The following is a 15,458-nucleotide window of genomic DNA, read 5'->3' on the forward strand; positions in this document are numbered from 1 at the left end:
AAAACGTTTGGTCATAGCTGTACAAACACCTACAATTATAGACAGAATTATAAATAAAACCAAAAAAGTCAACTTCCCTTTAATAAAGTGTTATGCATTTTACATGGATTGGAATGCTCGAGTGCACACCTGAGGATCTTTAAAATATTTACTAGGCCTAAGAGTCACTCTACATGTTTCGGATGCTGAATTTTGGAAGAATCAGAAAAGGAATTTTGGCAAATATCCACTCTAGTAATTAGTTCATTTCAGCTGTACTATTGAATAATCTGGCCAAAACATTTCAAATGCACTGAAACAGTTAGTTTGCATAATGGACCACTCCAAAAAAAGACGTGACAATGACTAGTGGACTTGACAGTAGTCTGCTGGGTTAATGAGAAGTACTTTTTTAAACCCATATGGGACTTAAACTTGGTAACAGACACATATGCTAGCCCCAAACTTCCAATTGTATTTATTTTTTTAATTACGAAGCAGAATCCTATCAAGTGCAGTGGTCCGCTATTAGTTTTCTGCTTATTATGCACAGCTTTGCTTTACTGGTACTAAAGAGATTCATTATTTAAATAGAGCATCCAATTGTGGTTTACTATAATAGACAATATAAAACAAATGAACTGTAGATCATTTATCTAGCAAACAACTCCAAAACCTAGGAGACGAGAAACATCCAGCGAGACATGTTAATATTACAAGAAATGTATTCCCTGGTCAAAACAATTGAAACGTTGTTACTGAAACTGTTCCACTTCCAAACAAATATGATGGTGATTTGATTTCATATTTGATACTGATACTGGACCAAATGCAACAGTACCTGAAAATTAAACTTTCATCTCATTAACACTAGCACCACCATAGTCACTTTTTGAACGGCTTTTACAATTCAAATTCAAATCTCGTGCATGACCGTTCTTAAGTGTTACTAAATATTTGAATTAAATACCCATACAGTGTTTCAGCTACAGAATCGTAAAAATGAATACGTTATAAGCACTTGCTTCTTCAAACGCCAGACCCGCAGTTTATGCGGCATATTGAAATCAATATGATATAGCCGACAATTTAGTCTGGGCTTTGTAATAAAATCAACGTCATTGTGAAATAACGTATTATAATCCTTTTGAGTGCTTGAAACACAGATGAAAGTCATTCTACACATCATATATTATTATTATTTACACTACATTTCTCAGGCACAAAGACTGTGCCACCCTGAGTGTGACGGTGCAAAAAAATACAAAGAAATGTGCGTATTCTAAGCTCTGCACAGATCAGTGACCATCGGGACTGATGCTAAACAAAAGTCAGAGACTGTTGCATTTTACAATGCAACGAAGTACGGTGTGGATATACTGAATCAAATGGCACAGCTGTATTGTCTGTTTTTTATGATTTTGGACCTGGCAGCCATCAACGCTTTGGTTTTGTACAAGGAGTGCACCGGCAACACAATCACTCGGAGGGACTTCATTTTGCAGCTAGCTCTGGAGCTACAGCAGAAACATTTTGATAAGAGACACGAAAGCCGACTGGCAAATGCCCCTCAACCTTCAGCCAGCGCTGCACCCACTGGCACATGGAATAAAAGACAATGCCAGGTTGCTAAATGCAATAAAAACAGAGCTTTTGATGTCTGTGCCCGTTGTGAAAAGGCAGTCTGTGGCAACTGCACTGGTACAGTTGAAAAGCGTGTATTCTGCGTAGATTGTACTTAGAAAGCTGTAACAGAGCTCTGAACAGACAGACAGCCTTTGAACTCTGTTTCACTCAAACCGCTTTCACGTTGCATAAGTTATGTTATATTTCTGTTTTATGCTATTTTTATAACTAGTTATTTATGTTTTATAATTTTATATGTGCATACAGCTTTCTACACCTGTTTATTTCAGTTTTCCATGTTTATGTATATGTGCTCTTTTTGAAAAAAATAAGAAAAAAGTTTAATTTTTAATGTAAATAAGGTGTTTCTGCTCTGAAAATGTTATGTATGATGTTCATAAATAAAAATAATAAGTTGTATCCAATTGTTTGTTTTTCATTTTCATATTGAAGCTGTTTTAAAATGGAGCTACACATTTTGTGGATGTGGCGGTTGTATGTAGTCCGAAATCTCGGCGGTTTTAGTGTTAAATCTAACACTTTTTATTTACACGGCACTATATAGATGTTATACCTTAACAGTGATATTACAAATTTAAAGTTAATTCCCCAAACACCAGTTTACAAGACAGGTATGACTACTTCACTGCCACAGTTTTCCTAATTAAAATCTATGGCACCCTTCTTTTATCTAAGTTAATTAAAGTAGGAGATGAAAGCTGTGAATTTGTTGAAGGCACCACAGTAAACTATCAACGAATAAACACTAATTGTTTTCTAATTGAAAGTAAATTAATTATGCATACCTCATTGATTATGAGTAATCAATTAATTAAATTGATCTCATTAACATTTTTTCATTGTAAATGACTAATTAAAAAAAAAATGTGTTAGGAAGCAAATTAGAAATAATTGACAGTTTTTGCCCTCATGGCACCTAAAACAGCAGATTATATCACTGATTCAACTTATTTTTTTGTCGTTTATCACTTACTTAAGTTTTCAGTGAATCACAGGCAATACAATAGTAATTCATAAAAGTATACAACACAGAACACTTAATTAATGACTATTAATGACTGAATGGATTAACATTCTTCAAGACACCTTCCAGCACCTTGTGGAGTCTGTGCCATGTCATGTCAAGGCTGTCATCAGGACAAATGGTGGCCCAACATGACATTAGGTAAAGGTGCTTATAAAGTGGCCAGGCAGTGTATAACCCTTTGATGGTATTTTTTGTACTGTAGCAGTAAGTTGTCCAACCACTCCTGTACATATTTCAGCCCGCTTTTCTAAATCAAGCTTGTAAAACTGTAACAAAACTGAACTACTGTAGAGAAGCAGTCAACACATGGACTTACTGGGTCAGTGAGCTCCAGGATACTCGCTCTGTAAGCCAGGGGGTGACAGTCCCTTGTGTTGTTCACAGGTCTGCATGGAAGGAACATAGGCCCCAGATCGTCCCCATCCAGCACATCAACTGTCAGCGTTGTAGTGCTAGTCCTTCTGTCATTTGGATTCGGAGCACGGTCCTGTGGAATGGGAAACAGATCTCATGAGTGGTCCATCTGCAGTTATGTAACCTTTTAAATGTATACTGTTTAAAGTCCTGAAGGATATGTTTGTAATTAGTTTGACTGTATGCATGAATGGCAGTTTAGCTTAGTGTATATTATACACACAGTGCCTATAGAAAGTCTACACCCCCTTGAACTTTTTTCACATTTTGTTGTGTCAGTTCCTCAGAGTTCCATGTATTTAAATGAGGATTTTTTCCCACTTATCTACACACCATACTCCACACTGTTAAGGGGAAAAAAGTTTTTATTGAGAAAAAAAAATATATATATTAAAAATACAAAACTGAAAGATCATAATTGGGTAAGTCTCCAACCCCCTGAGTTAATACTTTGTGGAAGCACCTTTGACAGCAATTACAGCTGTGAGTCTGTCGGGATAGGTCTCTACCAACTTTGCCCACCTAGATTTGGCAATATTTGACCATTCTTCTTTAAAAAACTGTTCAAGCTCTGTCAAGTTCCTTGGGGAGCGTTGATGGACAACAATCTTCAAGTCATGCCACAAATTTTCAATTGGATTTAGGTTGGGGCTCTGACTGGGCCACTCAAGGACATTTACCTTTTTGTTCCTTAGCCACTCCAGTGTAGCTTTGGCTGTGTGCTTTGGGTCGTTGTCATGCTGAAAGGTGAACTTCCGTCCCAGTTTCAGCTTTCTTGCAGAGGGCAGCAGGTTTTCCTCCAGGACTTCTCTGTACTTTGCTCCATTCATTTTCCCATAACATGATGCTGCCACCACCATGCTTCACAGTAGGGATGGTGTTCTTTGGATGATGCGTTGTGTTGGGTTTGCGCCAAACATAACGCTTTGCCTTTAGGCCAAAAAGTTCCATTTTAGTTTCGTCAGACCACAAAACTTTTTGCCACATGGCTACAAATGTCCTGTTTTTTTGCATACTTCAAATGGGATTCAAGGTGGGCTTCCTTCTTGCCACCCTATCATACAGGCCAAATTTGTGGAGTGCTTGGGAATTTGTTGTCACATGCACACTTTGACCAGTCTTGGCCAGAAAAGCCTGTAGCTCTTGCAAAGTTACCATTGGCCTCTTGGTAGCCTCTCTGATCAGTCTCCTTCTTGCTCGGTCATCCAGTTTGGAGGGACGGCCTGATCTAGGCAGGGTCTTGGTGGTGCCATACGCCTTCCACTTCTTAATAATCGTCTTGACCGTGCTCCAAGGGATATTCAAGGTCTTTGACATTTTTTTATACCCATCCCCTGATCTGTGTCTTTCAGCAACTTTGTCCTGGAGTTCTTTTGAAATCGCCTTGGTGCTCATGGTTGAGTCTTTGCTTTGAAATGCACTACCCAGCAGTGGGAACCTACAGGAACTGCTGAATTTATCCTGAAATCATGTGAATCACTACAATTTAACACAGGTGGAGACCACTTAACTTGGTGTTTGATTTTGAAGGCGATTGGTTACACCTGAGCTAATTTAGGATTGCTATAAGGGGGATGGACACTTATCCAACCAAGCTATTTCAGTTTTTGTTTTAAATTAATTTTCTACACATTTCTAGAATATTTTTTTCACTTGGAAGTTGTGGGGTAGGATGTGTAGATAAATTAAAAAAATATATATTTTAATGCATTTTAATTCCAGGCTATATGGCAACAAAAGGTGAAAATGGGGGGTGTATACTTTATATATATATATATATATATATATATATATATATATATATATATTAGCCAGATATTAATGATCTGTAAGCATCTGCCTTTCAAGTTTTCACAAAACAATTAGTTAATCTTCTAATAAGCTTACTTTTTCCTGTAATGACAGTTTTACTCTGACAATGATGTTTTAATGTTATGTCTTAATAAATCTAGCATAGAGCACATTGTTACCAATACACAGCATACTGCATATTATTTTGAAGGTAACTAGTATAACTCATAACTTATAACTCTGTATAATGTGCATTCCTGAGTGGCCTTGGGTTGCATCCCTTGTATAATTTGCACATTTATGCAGTACTAACAGAACACTATTATCCTAGTCAACTATGCACCTTGTATACGATGCATCATACCTTTAAATACCACTCAGAAATGTTCCAAATATATTCTGAAAAACATGACAGGTACCATTTATTATTTATAAGATACGTTGTAAAGGATATTTATGAAAATGATGAGATGTAATAATAAAAATTGTAAAACTCCCCAAAAATGACTTTCGATTTAGACAATTTCTGAACTATTAAAGAAAGATTAAAAATGAAATAAAAAAAATATTTTTTATATAGCTGGCTGAGGGCAAGAACAGCATTAGGGCCCTATTCTCATTTGGTTTACGTGCTATTTATCCGCTGGAAAAAGGGCTTTCAGATGGTGCGAAAGACCTTCCTCCAGCGCATAAATAGCATGTAAACCAAGTGTGAATAGCGCCCTTAATGGCTGATTCATGTTTTTTATATGAACATTTTTTAAATGACTAATTTTATGTTACTTATGATATTCTTGCTCTCAGGTAACATTACATTATTTATATCACAAAACCAGGAATGGCTTCTAGAAGATCCTCTAATCCATTCAATGCGAAACAGACAGATGCTCAAAGCGTTTTTTGAAACAGAATCCTTTTTAAAGAACCTTCTGTGGGGATGCTACATTTTTTGGTATTGTAATAACAAATTTAATACTATATGTCCACTTTGTAAAATCCTGCAGTATAAAAGCTGTACAATTAAACATCTCCCTATATAATACAGGGATTGGGGTTTGTCAAGATCATTTTAGGGGGGTGGCAGCATATACAGAAATATATTCTCTTCTAAATAACCTTGGTAAATGTATTTAAATGAACTCTGCTGTAATGTGCACACTACTGTAAATGTAACACTCCATCACACTTTTATAATCTTCCCATGTCTGTGCTAAGAGTGCATACAGAAGAGTCTGAAAAGGATAAAGGTAAACCCCAATTGAGATCATGTTTACAGCAGGCACAAAACACTTATTAATGCAGACAGATAGATTCAATATATATATATATTTAATGCGTATGAACATCAACATATCAGTCAATCAATGATTAATTCACATTGCTGTAAGCAGTGTAACATTAATTTTTCACTTGAATCTGCTAAGTCTGCCTACATGTCTACACAGGGTGTCAGAGCGTTCTCCGTATTTGTTGCAGCAAAGAACATTAAAAAGCATTTGAGAAGAATATCTCTGGGATGTTTGCTTTATTTTTTTTTTTTACAAAAGACAGTACAAAAGGATGAGAAGCAGCGTGGTTTCTAACAGCCTTTATTGCTATTATAATATGTTCCCACCTGGCATGCAAAGTGGCTGTTATTTTTTTATTATTATTTTTTTAAATAAAAGATGATGGGGTTTATTAAAATTACCACCTGAACAAAACTAGTGCACTGAAAGTCCTTAATGTCTGATTTCAAAAATAAAAGCTTGCAGACAGGGATAGTTATCTTTGTGTATAGGCAAAAAAACACAAGCACACACTGTACAAATTCTGAACATTTCTGAATTAAATGCAATACAATACATGATTGCATTTATTTTATACACTACAGCTCTGATGCTAATACAACTGTAATAGACCATTGCAAACATAATGATATACCACCTATAGTCACACAATGAGGAGTTTATTGGAATGCAGGTAGTTGTCCTTCAATTGCACGTATTTGATATTAAATTAAGTCCCTTACAGCCAAATTAACTACAATACTGTAGAGTACAGTAGAGAGTACAATACTGTATAGACATGAAGTACCCAACAAATTGACCGAGTACACTTGACAAGAAACCCTTCCACAATGCCTGATATTTTAGTTATGCTTTATTACTATCTTTGTTGCTGGTTTACTGTTGTCAAGTACATCGTCTGCGATCCTCGACAACAGTGTGTATTGACAGACAATTCATCTTGTTTAGAGTCAAAACTAGAGCATATGGAGAAATGGGCCCATTAAACTTGTTATACAGCAAATTGCTGTCATGTAGGAAGGTCCCCATAAGTGCTTTCTTTGACATTACATTTGTTTTTCCTTCTTCTCAGTAATCAACACTTAAAATGAAGCCTTTTTAAGTGATGGAGAAAATTCGATTGTTTTGAAATACAGATCTGTTTTTGCTGGTTAGCACATGTCCAAGTGGGTTTGATAAACCATTGATTGCAGTGGTAGAATGCAATCATTTGACATCAAAAGCCTGACAACAGCACTTAGGATAAAGCTTATGTATGAGTAAGGAATCCATCTTTGAATGTTTTATTAATCAGACAGAAATGTATTGTAAAATACATAATTAAAGTGCAAGGTGACAAGTGTCTGATTGTTAGTGACTTACGTTGGCTTGAACAATTACAAAGTAGCGTGTTTTTTCTTCATAATTTAGTCTCTCTCGGAGAATTACCGTTCCTGACAAAGTGAGTAGAATGTGAAAAGTCGCGTTAGATGTCTGTAAAGAAAGAAAAGAAAAAAGGTAAAAACGAAACATCTGGTTGTCATACAAACAGTTTCATTTAAACACCAGCCAGTTTTAGCTACACATTCTGTACAGTAGCATTTTTTTTTTTAGAAGGTACTTAGATGATTAAATCATTAGGAACCTCCACACACTCCTATAGAAGACTCTTCGTTTGTATTCTTTCAACTGAGCAAGCTAACAATTATGCCTCAACCGTCATCAGAACATATGAAATGTATTAATAAAATACACATTTAAAAAAATCACAACTTCTAAAAACGTTGTAAACATTCTTTATAAACGGTGCTTCACTTACTGGATCATTCGGGTTATACTGAATTATATATTCAATTTGGCCATTAGGTCCATCATCTATGTCAGCAGCACCATTATTTCCAGAAAATCCTGTGAAGATGGTGGTTCCAACTGGTGTCAACTGAAATACAGTTAGAATGGAACGAAAGTGTGTTACGATACAACATAGTGGAAAGTATTGTGTAAACAGCCTAATTTGACTGAGAAAAGAGTGTACATTTAAAGTCATAATTCCCAATCCCAACATTATATGTATACCAAAAAACACCATTTGGTGTTGTTGGCAGCACTGCAAACCCCAATAATTTGACCTTTCTATTTAAAAACTATATCTGAAAGGATGACCCAGTGACTTAAGAAACACAGAAGTTATCACTCTTTTCACCAAGCATTATGTTTAAGTTATGTTAATATTTTTGTTTTTCCAATCCATATTTATTAGCAGATGGATATGCCACTAGAATGTATTATGTTACTGCATCACAAAATAAACTAGTCATAGGATGCAGTCAACAGTAGCTGGTGCATGTCTACTGCATAGATGTACAATTACTTGTTACAAGTTAAAAGTAATTTAATACAAAAAAAAAATAATAAAAAATAACAAGGCAAACATATTTTTACATGGAATGGGACTCTTATTATACACAGAGCTATAATGTATTGTCTATAGTAGCAATTATCTTCTAAATCAGCAGCATATTATCTTAATTAGAATAACAACTTAGCAGGCTTTGTTAGTGTTATTTAAATAAATAGTTATTTTCATAATTCGTAAGAACATTTAAATGAATAGTTATTATTTTCATAATTCGTAAGAACATTTAAATGATGTTCTACTGGGATATTTATCCTGCCTCAACAATATATCTGAAGTACAGTAAGTACTTGGTTTTCTCTGTCTTCACTCCCTGATCTACAGCAGAGAATGGAAGTGTCAGGTCCTTTTACCTGTAACACAGGAAGTGAACTTATTGTGGCAGTAAGTGAAAATACAGTCTGGAAAACTGAAGATCAACAGCAACAATTTAACTGCTGTCATAATATTTGTTGAAGTGCCTTTGCTGTACTGCTCATGTGAAGTATGTTTGATCCCTATGTGCTCCTGAGTGAGGGAAATTGTCCAATGTAGATAATGTAGAACACACACAGGTTTATAAGTGTCTCTTTATAGAGGGAATCATCCTTGCTTGTTTTTTGCTCGTCTGTTCTTTATATCAACAACGCCTCTTCAATCACAAAGAGCTACAGTGTTTTAAGGATATTAGCAGCTTCACAAAACAAACTTTGGAAGACTGTAATGAAAATAAAATAAAACAAAGCCTTTGGTGGTTTACAGGATTAACTTCCAGTCTTTATGTGACTGAAATTCAATTTTCTTAGTGTTCAGCACCTTCATGACTTGATACTTTGGTGCATACTTAAGTTTTTAGCCTTGCTGTGGTATAGGTGTGAAATATGATCTTATCTTCACTAATATATACTTACTGTTATTTAGATTCACTTTGTATCATTTTCTGATTCCGTCATCACATCCTGGTGAGTTTCAAAGCACCTCTCAATCAAGCTCTCTGAAACATGTCTAACCTCCATCTAGTACACCAGAGTGTAACCATTACCTGTCTCTCTGCAGCACTCTGCCTTTAGAGAAATACATCAGTAAGAAATAACGGTAACACTTTTATAACATCTGGTTAACATTTAGCAAGAAACAGCTATTGCATATTTATTAAATATGAATTTAACATTAATTTAATATGCAATTGCATATCTATTTAATATTAATTTATGCCACGCAATATAAAACGTAACCAAAATAACATGACTCAGTTCTGTATTTCTTTCATCCACTTTGGAAAGAGTGTTGCAGGTTGACAGGTTATTGGTTCTACTACAATATACCAGATGGACTTGCAGTTTAGACATGATACAAATAGCTCTATTGAGGTCACAGGGATGTTTTAAAATGTATTTTAAACAGTGATGTATCACAGGGATGTGATGACTGAAACAGCAAATGTTACAAAGTGAATCAAATAATACATTATTTAAGAAAACTTTGAAATTTTAATCCAGTGAAGTTGCTCTTTAACCTACATTCACAAGATATGCAGCGCCCTCACGTAATGCATTGTACCATGCAAAATGCCAATGGTAGCAGGTATAACAGCCACAGCAGATACAACCCAGCTGGATGCCATGTCTAATATGAGAGCTGTCAGAGACCAGTGAGCTAATCAACCATGTGGAATGTGATATCACAGTGCAAGCACAAGGAGAAAACGTCTGTTGCTGACATGCCAAGCAAACCTAAGAACATCACTACCAGAGGGAGGTGTGCAGTGAACCAAACTGTCAAGTCGAACATTTCCAATGTTGTAGAACATAAGAACATAAATGTTTGGGAATGAGAATAGGCCAGTCCTTTCCATGCATTTATAACTGTGTAAAAAATCTGCTTCATACCTTCTGTTCTAAACTTATTTTTAGTCAGCTTTCATTTGTGCTCTCTCGTCCTTCACAATTTGAACCAGAGACTTGTGTTAACTGTATCTGTACCATTTACAATTAAAAAAAAGTTCAATCAAATCCCCTCTTAGCCCTCTTTTTTTCTCAGCTGAAAAGGTTTAATTATTTTAATTTATGCTCACACAATATATAATACTAATAGGCCCTGGGATTAACTTCTCATTACTTTCTGTAGTGAAATAATGTATTTTTTGTAGTAAGGTGACCAGAGTCTAACTACAGCATTATATAGCCTTAGAATATCTTCTTTATATCCCATCCACATTGGCGACATACTGTTGAAGATGAGTTAACTGTAACCCTCAGATCCATTTCAAAATCTTTGATTCCTAGGGGCTTTCCAGTTTAATCGTGGTCCCATAAATGTGTATGGTTTGTTCCAACACTTTTTACAGGATGCTGTACTTGTAAAAGTGTAATTTAACAACAAATGAATGCATTCCTCTGTGTGCAATTCTTTGTGTTAAAGAATGTTCAAACAAAGTTTAATCACAATTGAATAAGCGGTTCTAGATATATTAAAAAAGACATACATACATGCTGTACTTGCATAAAGGCATCCACATTAGGTTATGGAATATTTTAGTGGACATTAACATTGAACTCTTAGAGATTAATACAAATTGGGTTGCTGGATTGCTGAACAGAAACAAAAAACTGCAGTACACAGCTGTAGGTAAAATGTCCTCCTTTTTTAAATAAATTAAAAAAATAATTGCCATTGCTAATGGCGGAAGAGCTCTTGGCTGGATAACTCATGTGTTGAGTAGGACGAGAGAAACATGATATAAATACCTAGACACCAAACTTACATTTATTAAACACCTTCTATCAAAATTAACAGTCAAAACATTTTATTGTGTTATAGGAACATTGGTATAAAAATAGAACAGACACACAGTGCATAATACTGTTGTGAAAACAGACAGGCATGAAACTAGAAAGACAGATATAGGTAATGGTATAGGATTAGGCAGATGAAATGATGAATAATATAAACACTTCATATAGCACTGCAATGCCTATATCCACAGTAATTGCCACATTATTCAAAATGTCATTAAAACTATTGGTGTAGATAGCAATTTTGAATGCTTCTTGTGAGCTATGGGAGGCCTGCATGTTACTCTACGTGGGTAATGATAGCAAACACCCATTCAAATTATGTAACAGCCACAAAACTTTAAGTTATTTTCTTAACCCTGGTTCCCTGAAATAGGAATATTAACCATGACAAAATGAGTGTCTCCCTTTAAGACACCCAAACTGAAAACTCTATACCAAAGATTCTTACTAGAGCAGGGTGGCGCTGCTGAGGCTCCTTTTCATGTAGGGAATATTAACCATTACAAAATGGGTGAGTATACCCAAGCTGTTGAAAGGACATGGCATACAACCCAATTGCAAGCTAGAGACCGCTTGTGTGACAGGAATGTTCCATAATGAAAAAACATTAAGATGGACTCACCTCTAATGTTCTATCGTGAGGGTAGACTGGGAAGCCTCTCTCAGTACTCTTGTGCCAAATCCAGGATTCTACGGGTCATCGACATTCAGCCGATAGAGCCTAGCAAATGTATGGGAGGAAGCCCACACTGCTGCACTGCATATGTCCTGGATAGATGTACTGTGAAACAATACCCATGAAGTCACCTGACCAATGGCCGGTGAGCTTCTCAGGCGGGGGCAGATTGGCCAGTTCATACACAGTCTGTACTGTGCCTGTTAACCATTTGGACAGACGCTGCTTAGACAGAGCCTGTCCCTGCTGGGACTTAACCCCGTAGCAAACAAACAGCTGCTCTGATTGCCTCCCGCTTTTAGTCCTCTCCACATATTATGCTAACGCCCACACTGGGCAAAGCATATGGAGCTGGGAGCTCCTTGTCAGACTGGAAAAGAGGGGAATGGAAAGCCTCCAATTCCACCGACTGATTAATGTGGAAAACCGAGATGGTCTTCGGCAGGAAAGCTGGGTTAGGACGAAGGTTAACCTTCTTTCTGGCCTCTGAAAAAATTAGACAAGCTTTTGAAATTGAAAATGCTTGCATTTCACTCACCCGCTTAGCGGAGGTGATTGCAAGCAAGAAAGCTGTCTTGAAGGTCATTTTTCTTTATTATTATTTTTTTTGTATTAAATAGTCGCCAATTATTTTTTATTATTTTCTCCCAATTTAAAATATCCAATTAACTAGAACCGGCGATGTCCAGGCTATAGGGCGCATTTTGTACTCCACGCCGAGCGCCTTTACCGGATGCGCCACTCGGAAGCCCCTTGAAGGTCAAAAATTTAAGCTCAGCTTAATGCATGGACTCAAATGGAGGTTTTGTCAGTGCATTAAGCACTATATTTAACCTCCAGCAAGGAACTAACTCCTTCACCGGTGGCCTAAGCCGCCGGGTGCCTTTCAAAAATTGCCCCACCAGGAAATGAGCTCCTGGGAAGACTGAATCTATTTTTACATGACATACCGAAATGCCTGCCAAATAGACCTTTAGAGTAGAGGGGGATTTCCCCTCGTAAAAAAGGTCCTGTAAAGATTGCAGTATAACTGCCATAGGGCATGTCGTGGGTTTGAATCCACGAGCCAAACACCACTTCTGGAACACTCCCCATTTGTACCCATATTGGGCATGAGTAGAGGCTGCCCTAGCCTTTTGTAAGGTGTCAATCACCTTGTTGATAACCCCAGATGGCTCAAATGCAGCCGTTCAGGGGCCAAGCACAGAGCTACATGCTCGATGGGTTGGGGTGTCATAGAGTGCCCCGCACCTGGCTGAGCAGGTGGTGACGCATTGGCAGTTCCCACAGCTGGCTGCTCAGGAGCTGTATTAGAGAGGAGAACCACTCTCCTGGGCCAGAACGGGGCCTTGTTTGATCGTCTACAAACACAGCGGGACCAGCGCAAGCGGTGGAAAAGTGTACAGCAGATGTGCTGGCCACAGGTGTGCCATTGCGTCTATTCCCAGAGGTCTCCCTTCTCCGTTTATGAAGAACCATAGAGGACAATGTGATGACTCCAGAGGCAAAGAGGTCCACCTCTGCCGTCTCGAATCTCGGTTGAGCCAGAGCTGCAGAGGGCACATATGTAGAAGACCCAGTGGGAGGGTATTCGATGCTGCTGCCATCAAACCCAGAAGCCTCTGAAAAACCACTACTGGAAGTGCTCTGCCGAGTTGAAACAACTCTAGGCAGGCGGTTACTCTCCCCACCCTGTCTTCCAACAGGGTGGCCAACATGAGTTCCGAGTCCAAGTGCCCCCCTGAGATAGGTGACTATTCAGGCAGGCGCTAGTTGCATCGTTCACTTTCAAGCCTAACCAATGTAGGTGGTTGGTGACGAGTTCTGTGTGCTCGCGCGCTTGTGCTGGAGACCCTGCGCAGATGATCCAGTCGTCCAGATAATTGAGGACTCTGATGCCTCTAAGTCTCAACGGAGCCAGAATGGCTTTCATGCATTTTGTGAAAACGCATGGAGCCAGAGAGAGGCCGAATGGTAGAACACAAAACTGGTACACTCTGCCCTGGAAAGCGAAACCTCAGGTATTTTCTGTGCACTGGTTTTAGGGGGATGTGGAAATAGGCATCCTTTAGGTCCACCAAGGTGAACCAATTGCCTGGCCTGATGGACTGCAACAGCCGTTGCACAGTCAGCATCTTGAACCGTCTCCGACTCAAGTACAGGTTCACCTGTCTGAGATCAAGAATTGGTCTGAGGCTGCCATCCCGTTTTGGTACTAGAAAATACATGGAATAGAACTCCCCATTGCTGTCGGAGGGGTCTACTATGCCAATGGCCCGTTTCTGCAGCATGTCTCCTACCTCCTGCGTCACCTCAGTGACAGCTTGGGGGTCTGTGACAGATGTTCTTGTCACACCCCGGAATGGAGGGGGGCCGTGTTGGAATTGGAGAGAGTAGCCAGTTTGCACCGTGTTGAGTATGAAATACAGTCAGACATTTCAAACAACTCCCTTAGAATACTTGGTTTAAAAAGCATGCTTTTTGGTACAGTATCTGGTGATAAAACAGGTGCTTTGGTAAAAATTCATTCATCATTGCATAAAACACTCCAAAATATTTTGGGTTCCAGTAGTCCAGATGTCTCCTGGAGAAGGAGCTCTGGGCTTGTGGCAGCAATGTCCTAGGGCTGGTGCTTTGCCTGCGGCGCAGCCCGTGTCTGTTGTCTAGGCACAGTGCGCCTAAAGGCACGCCTGACCCTGTGGAAAGCGGTAGCAGACTGTCTCTGGACTGGCCCGTCTGAAGAGGCAGCAGCCTGTGGCGCTGGTTTCTTTTCCAGTTGTGGCCTAGGGTGCCACTGTGCTGCAGGCTTGCGCGGTGGCGGTGGGCGCTTTGGAAGAAGGTGCACCAACTGCCTGGTGGACTCCCTTGCACGCTGCGACTGCTGTAGCATTTCGTCTACTTCCGGACCAAATGTGTGACCCGGGGTGATGGAAGCGTCCAACAAAGCAGTCTTATCCCCATGCAGCACTCGTGCCTGAGAGAGCCAAAGCTGTCTGCATGCAGCCAACAACGCTGCTAGGTTCCTGCCTATTGCTTGTCCACTGAGCTTGGGGAGCCTGAGCAGGTTCCTTGAAATCAAGCGCAACTCATTTAACTGGAAAGACAAGGGCTTGTGGCTCTCAGCAATGGCCCTGATAAGATGAGCTTGGTAAGCCACAATGATGCTGTTGTAGCTTCCTAGTCTAGCAGAGAAAGCACTAGCTGTGCAGGCTTTCTTTACAATGACCTCAGTCACTCTGTATTGCTTGTTCGGGCATGCTGCATCCTTGGAAAGCAAGTTAGAAGGCTGAACTAGTGCAGCAATTGGGACCTCTACTGGTGGGAAATGGGTAAGACCCAGCTTCAGAAACCCTGTAAAGTGAGCCAATTTAATGGGAAACCGCCACGGCCGTGTGTTCCCAGGTGGACTGTACACTCGTACAGGAAGTCCATGTGGACCGGAGGGGCAGCAGGGGTAACTGTC

The 15,458-nt window shown here is 38.8% G+C and overlaps 1 protein-coding gene across 1 annotated transcript in view; it reads right to left on the bottom strand.

Annotated features, from left to right (window-relative positions):
- LOC117415686 (protocadherin-15-like) overlaps positions 1–15,458 on the bottom strand; it is a 217,910-nt gene that overhangs the window by 103,771 nt on the left and 98,681 nt on the right. Inside the window, exons 7-9 of the mRNA XM_059026442.1 lie at positions 7,946–8,065; positions 7,510–7,620; positions 2,970–3,140 (exon numbers count right to left, since the gene is read on the bottom strand). Coding sequence (XP_058882425.1) covers positions 2,970–3,140; positions 7,510–7,620; positions 7,946–8,065 — 402 coding nt within the window. The remainder of the gene's footprint in view (positions 1–2,969; positions 3,141–7,509; positions 7,621–7,945; positions 8,066–15,458) is intronic.

Source organism: Acipenser ruthenus, chromosome 7 (assembly GCF_902713425.1).
Source record: "Acipenser ruthenus chromosome 7, fAciRut3.2 maternal haplotype, whole genome shotgun sequence".
Lineage (NCBI taxonomy): Eukaryota > Metazoa > Chordata > Actinopteri > Acipenseriformes > Acipenseridae > Acipenser > Acipenser ruthenus.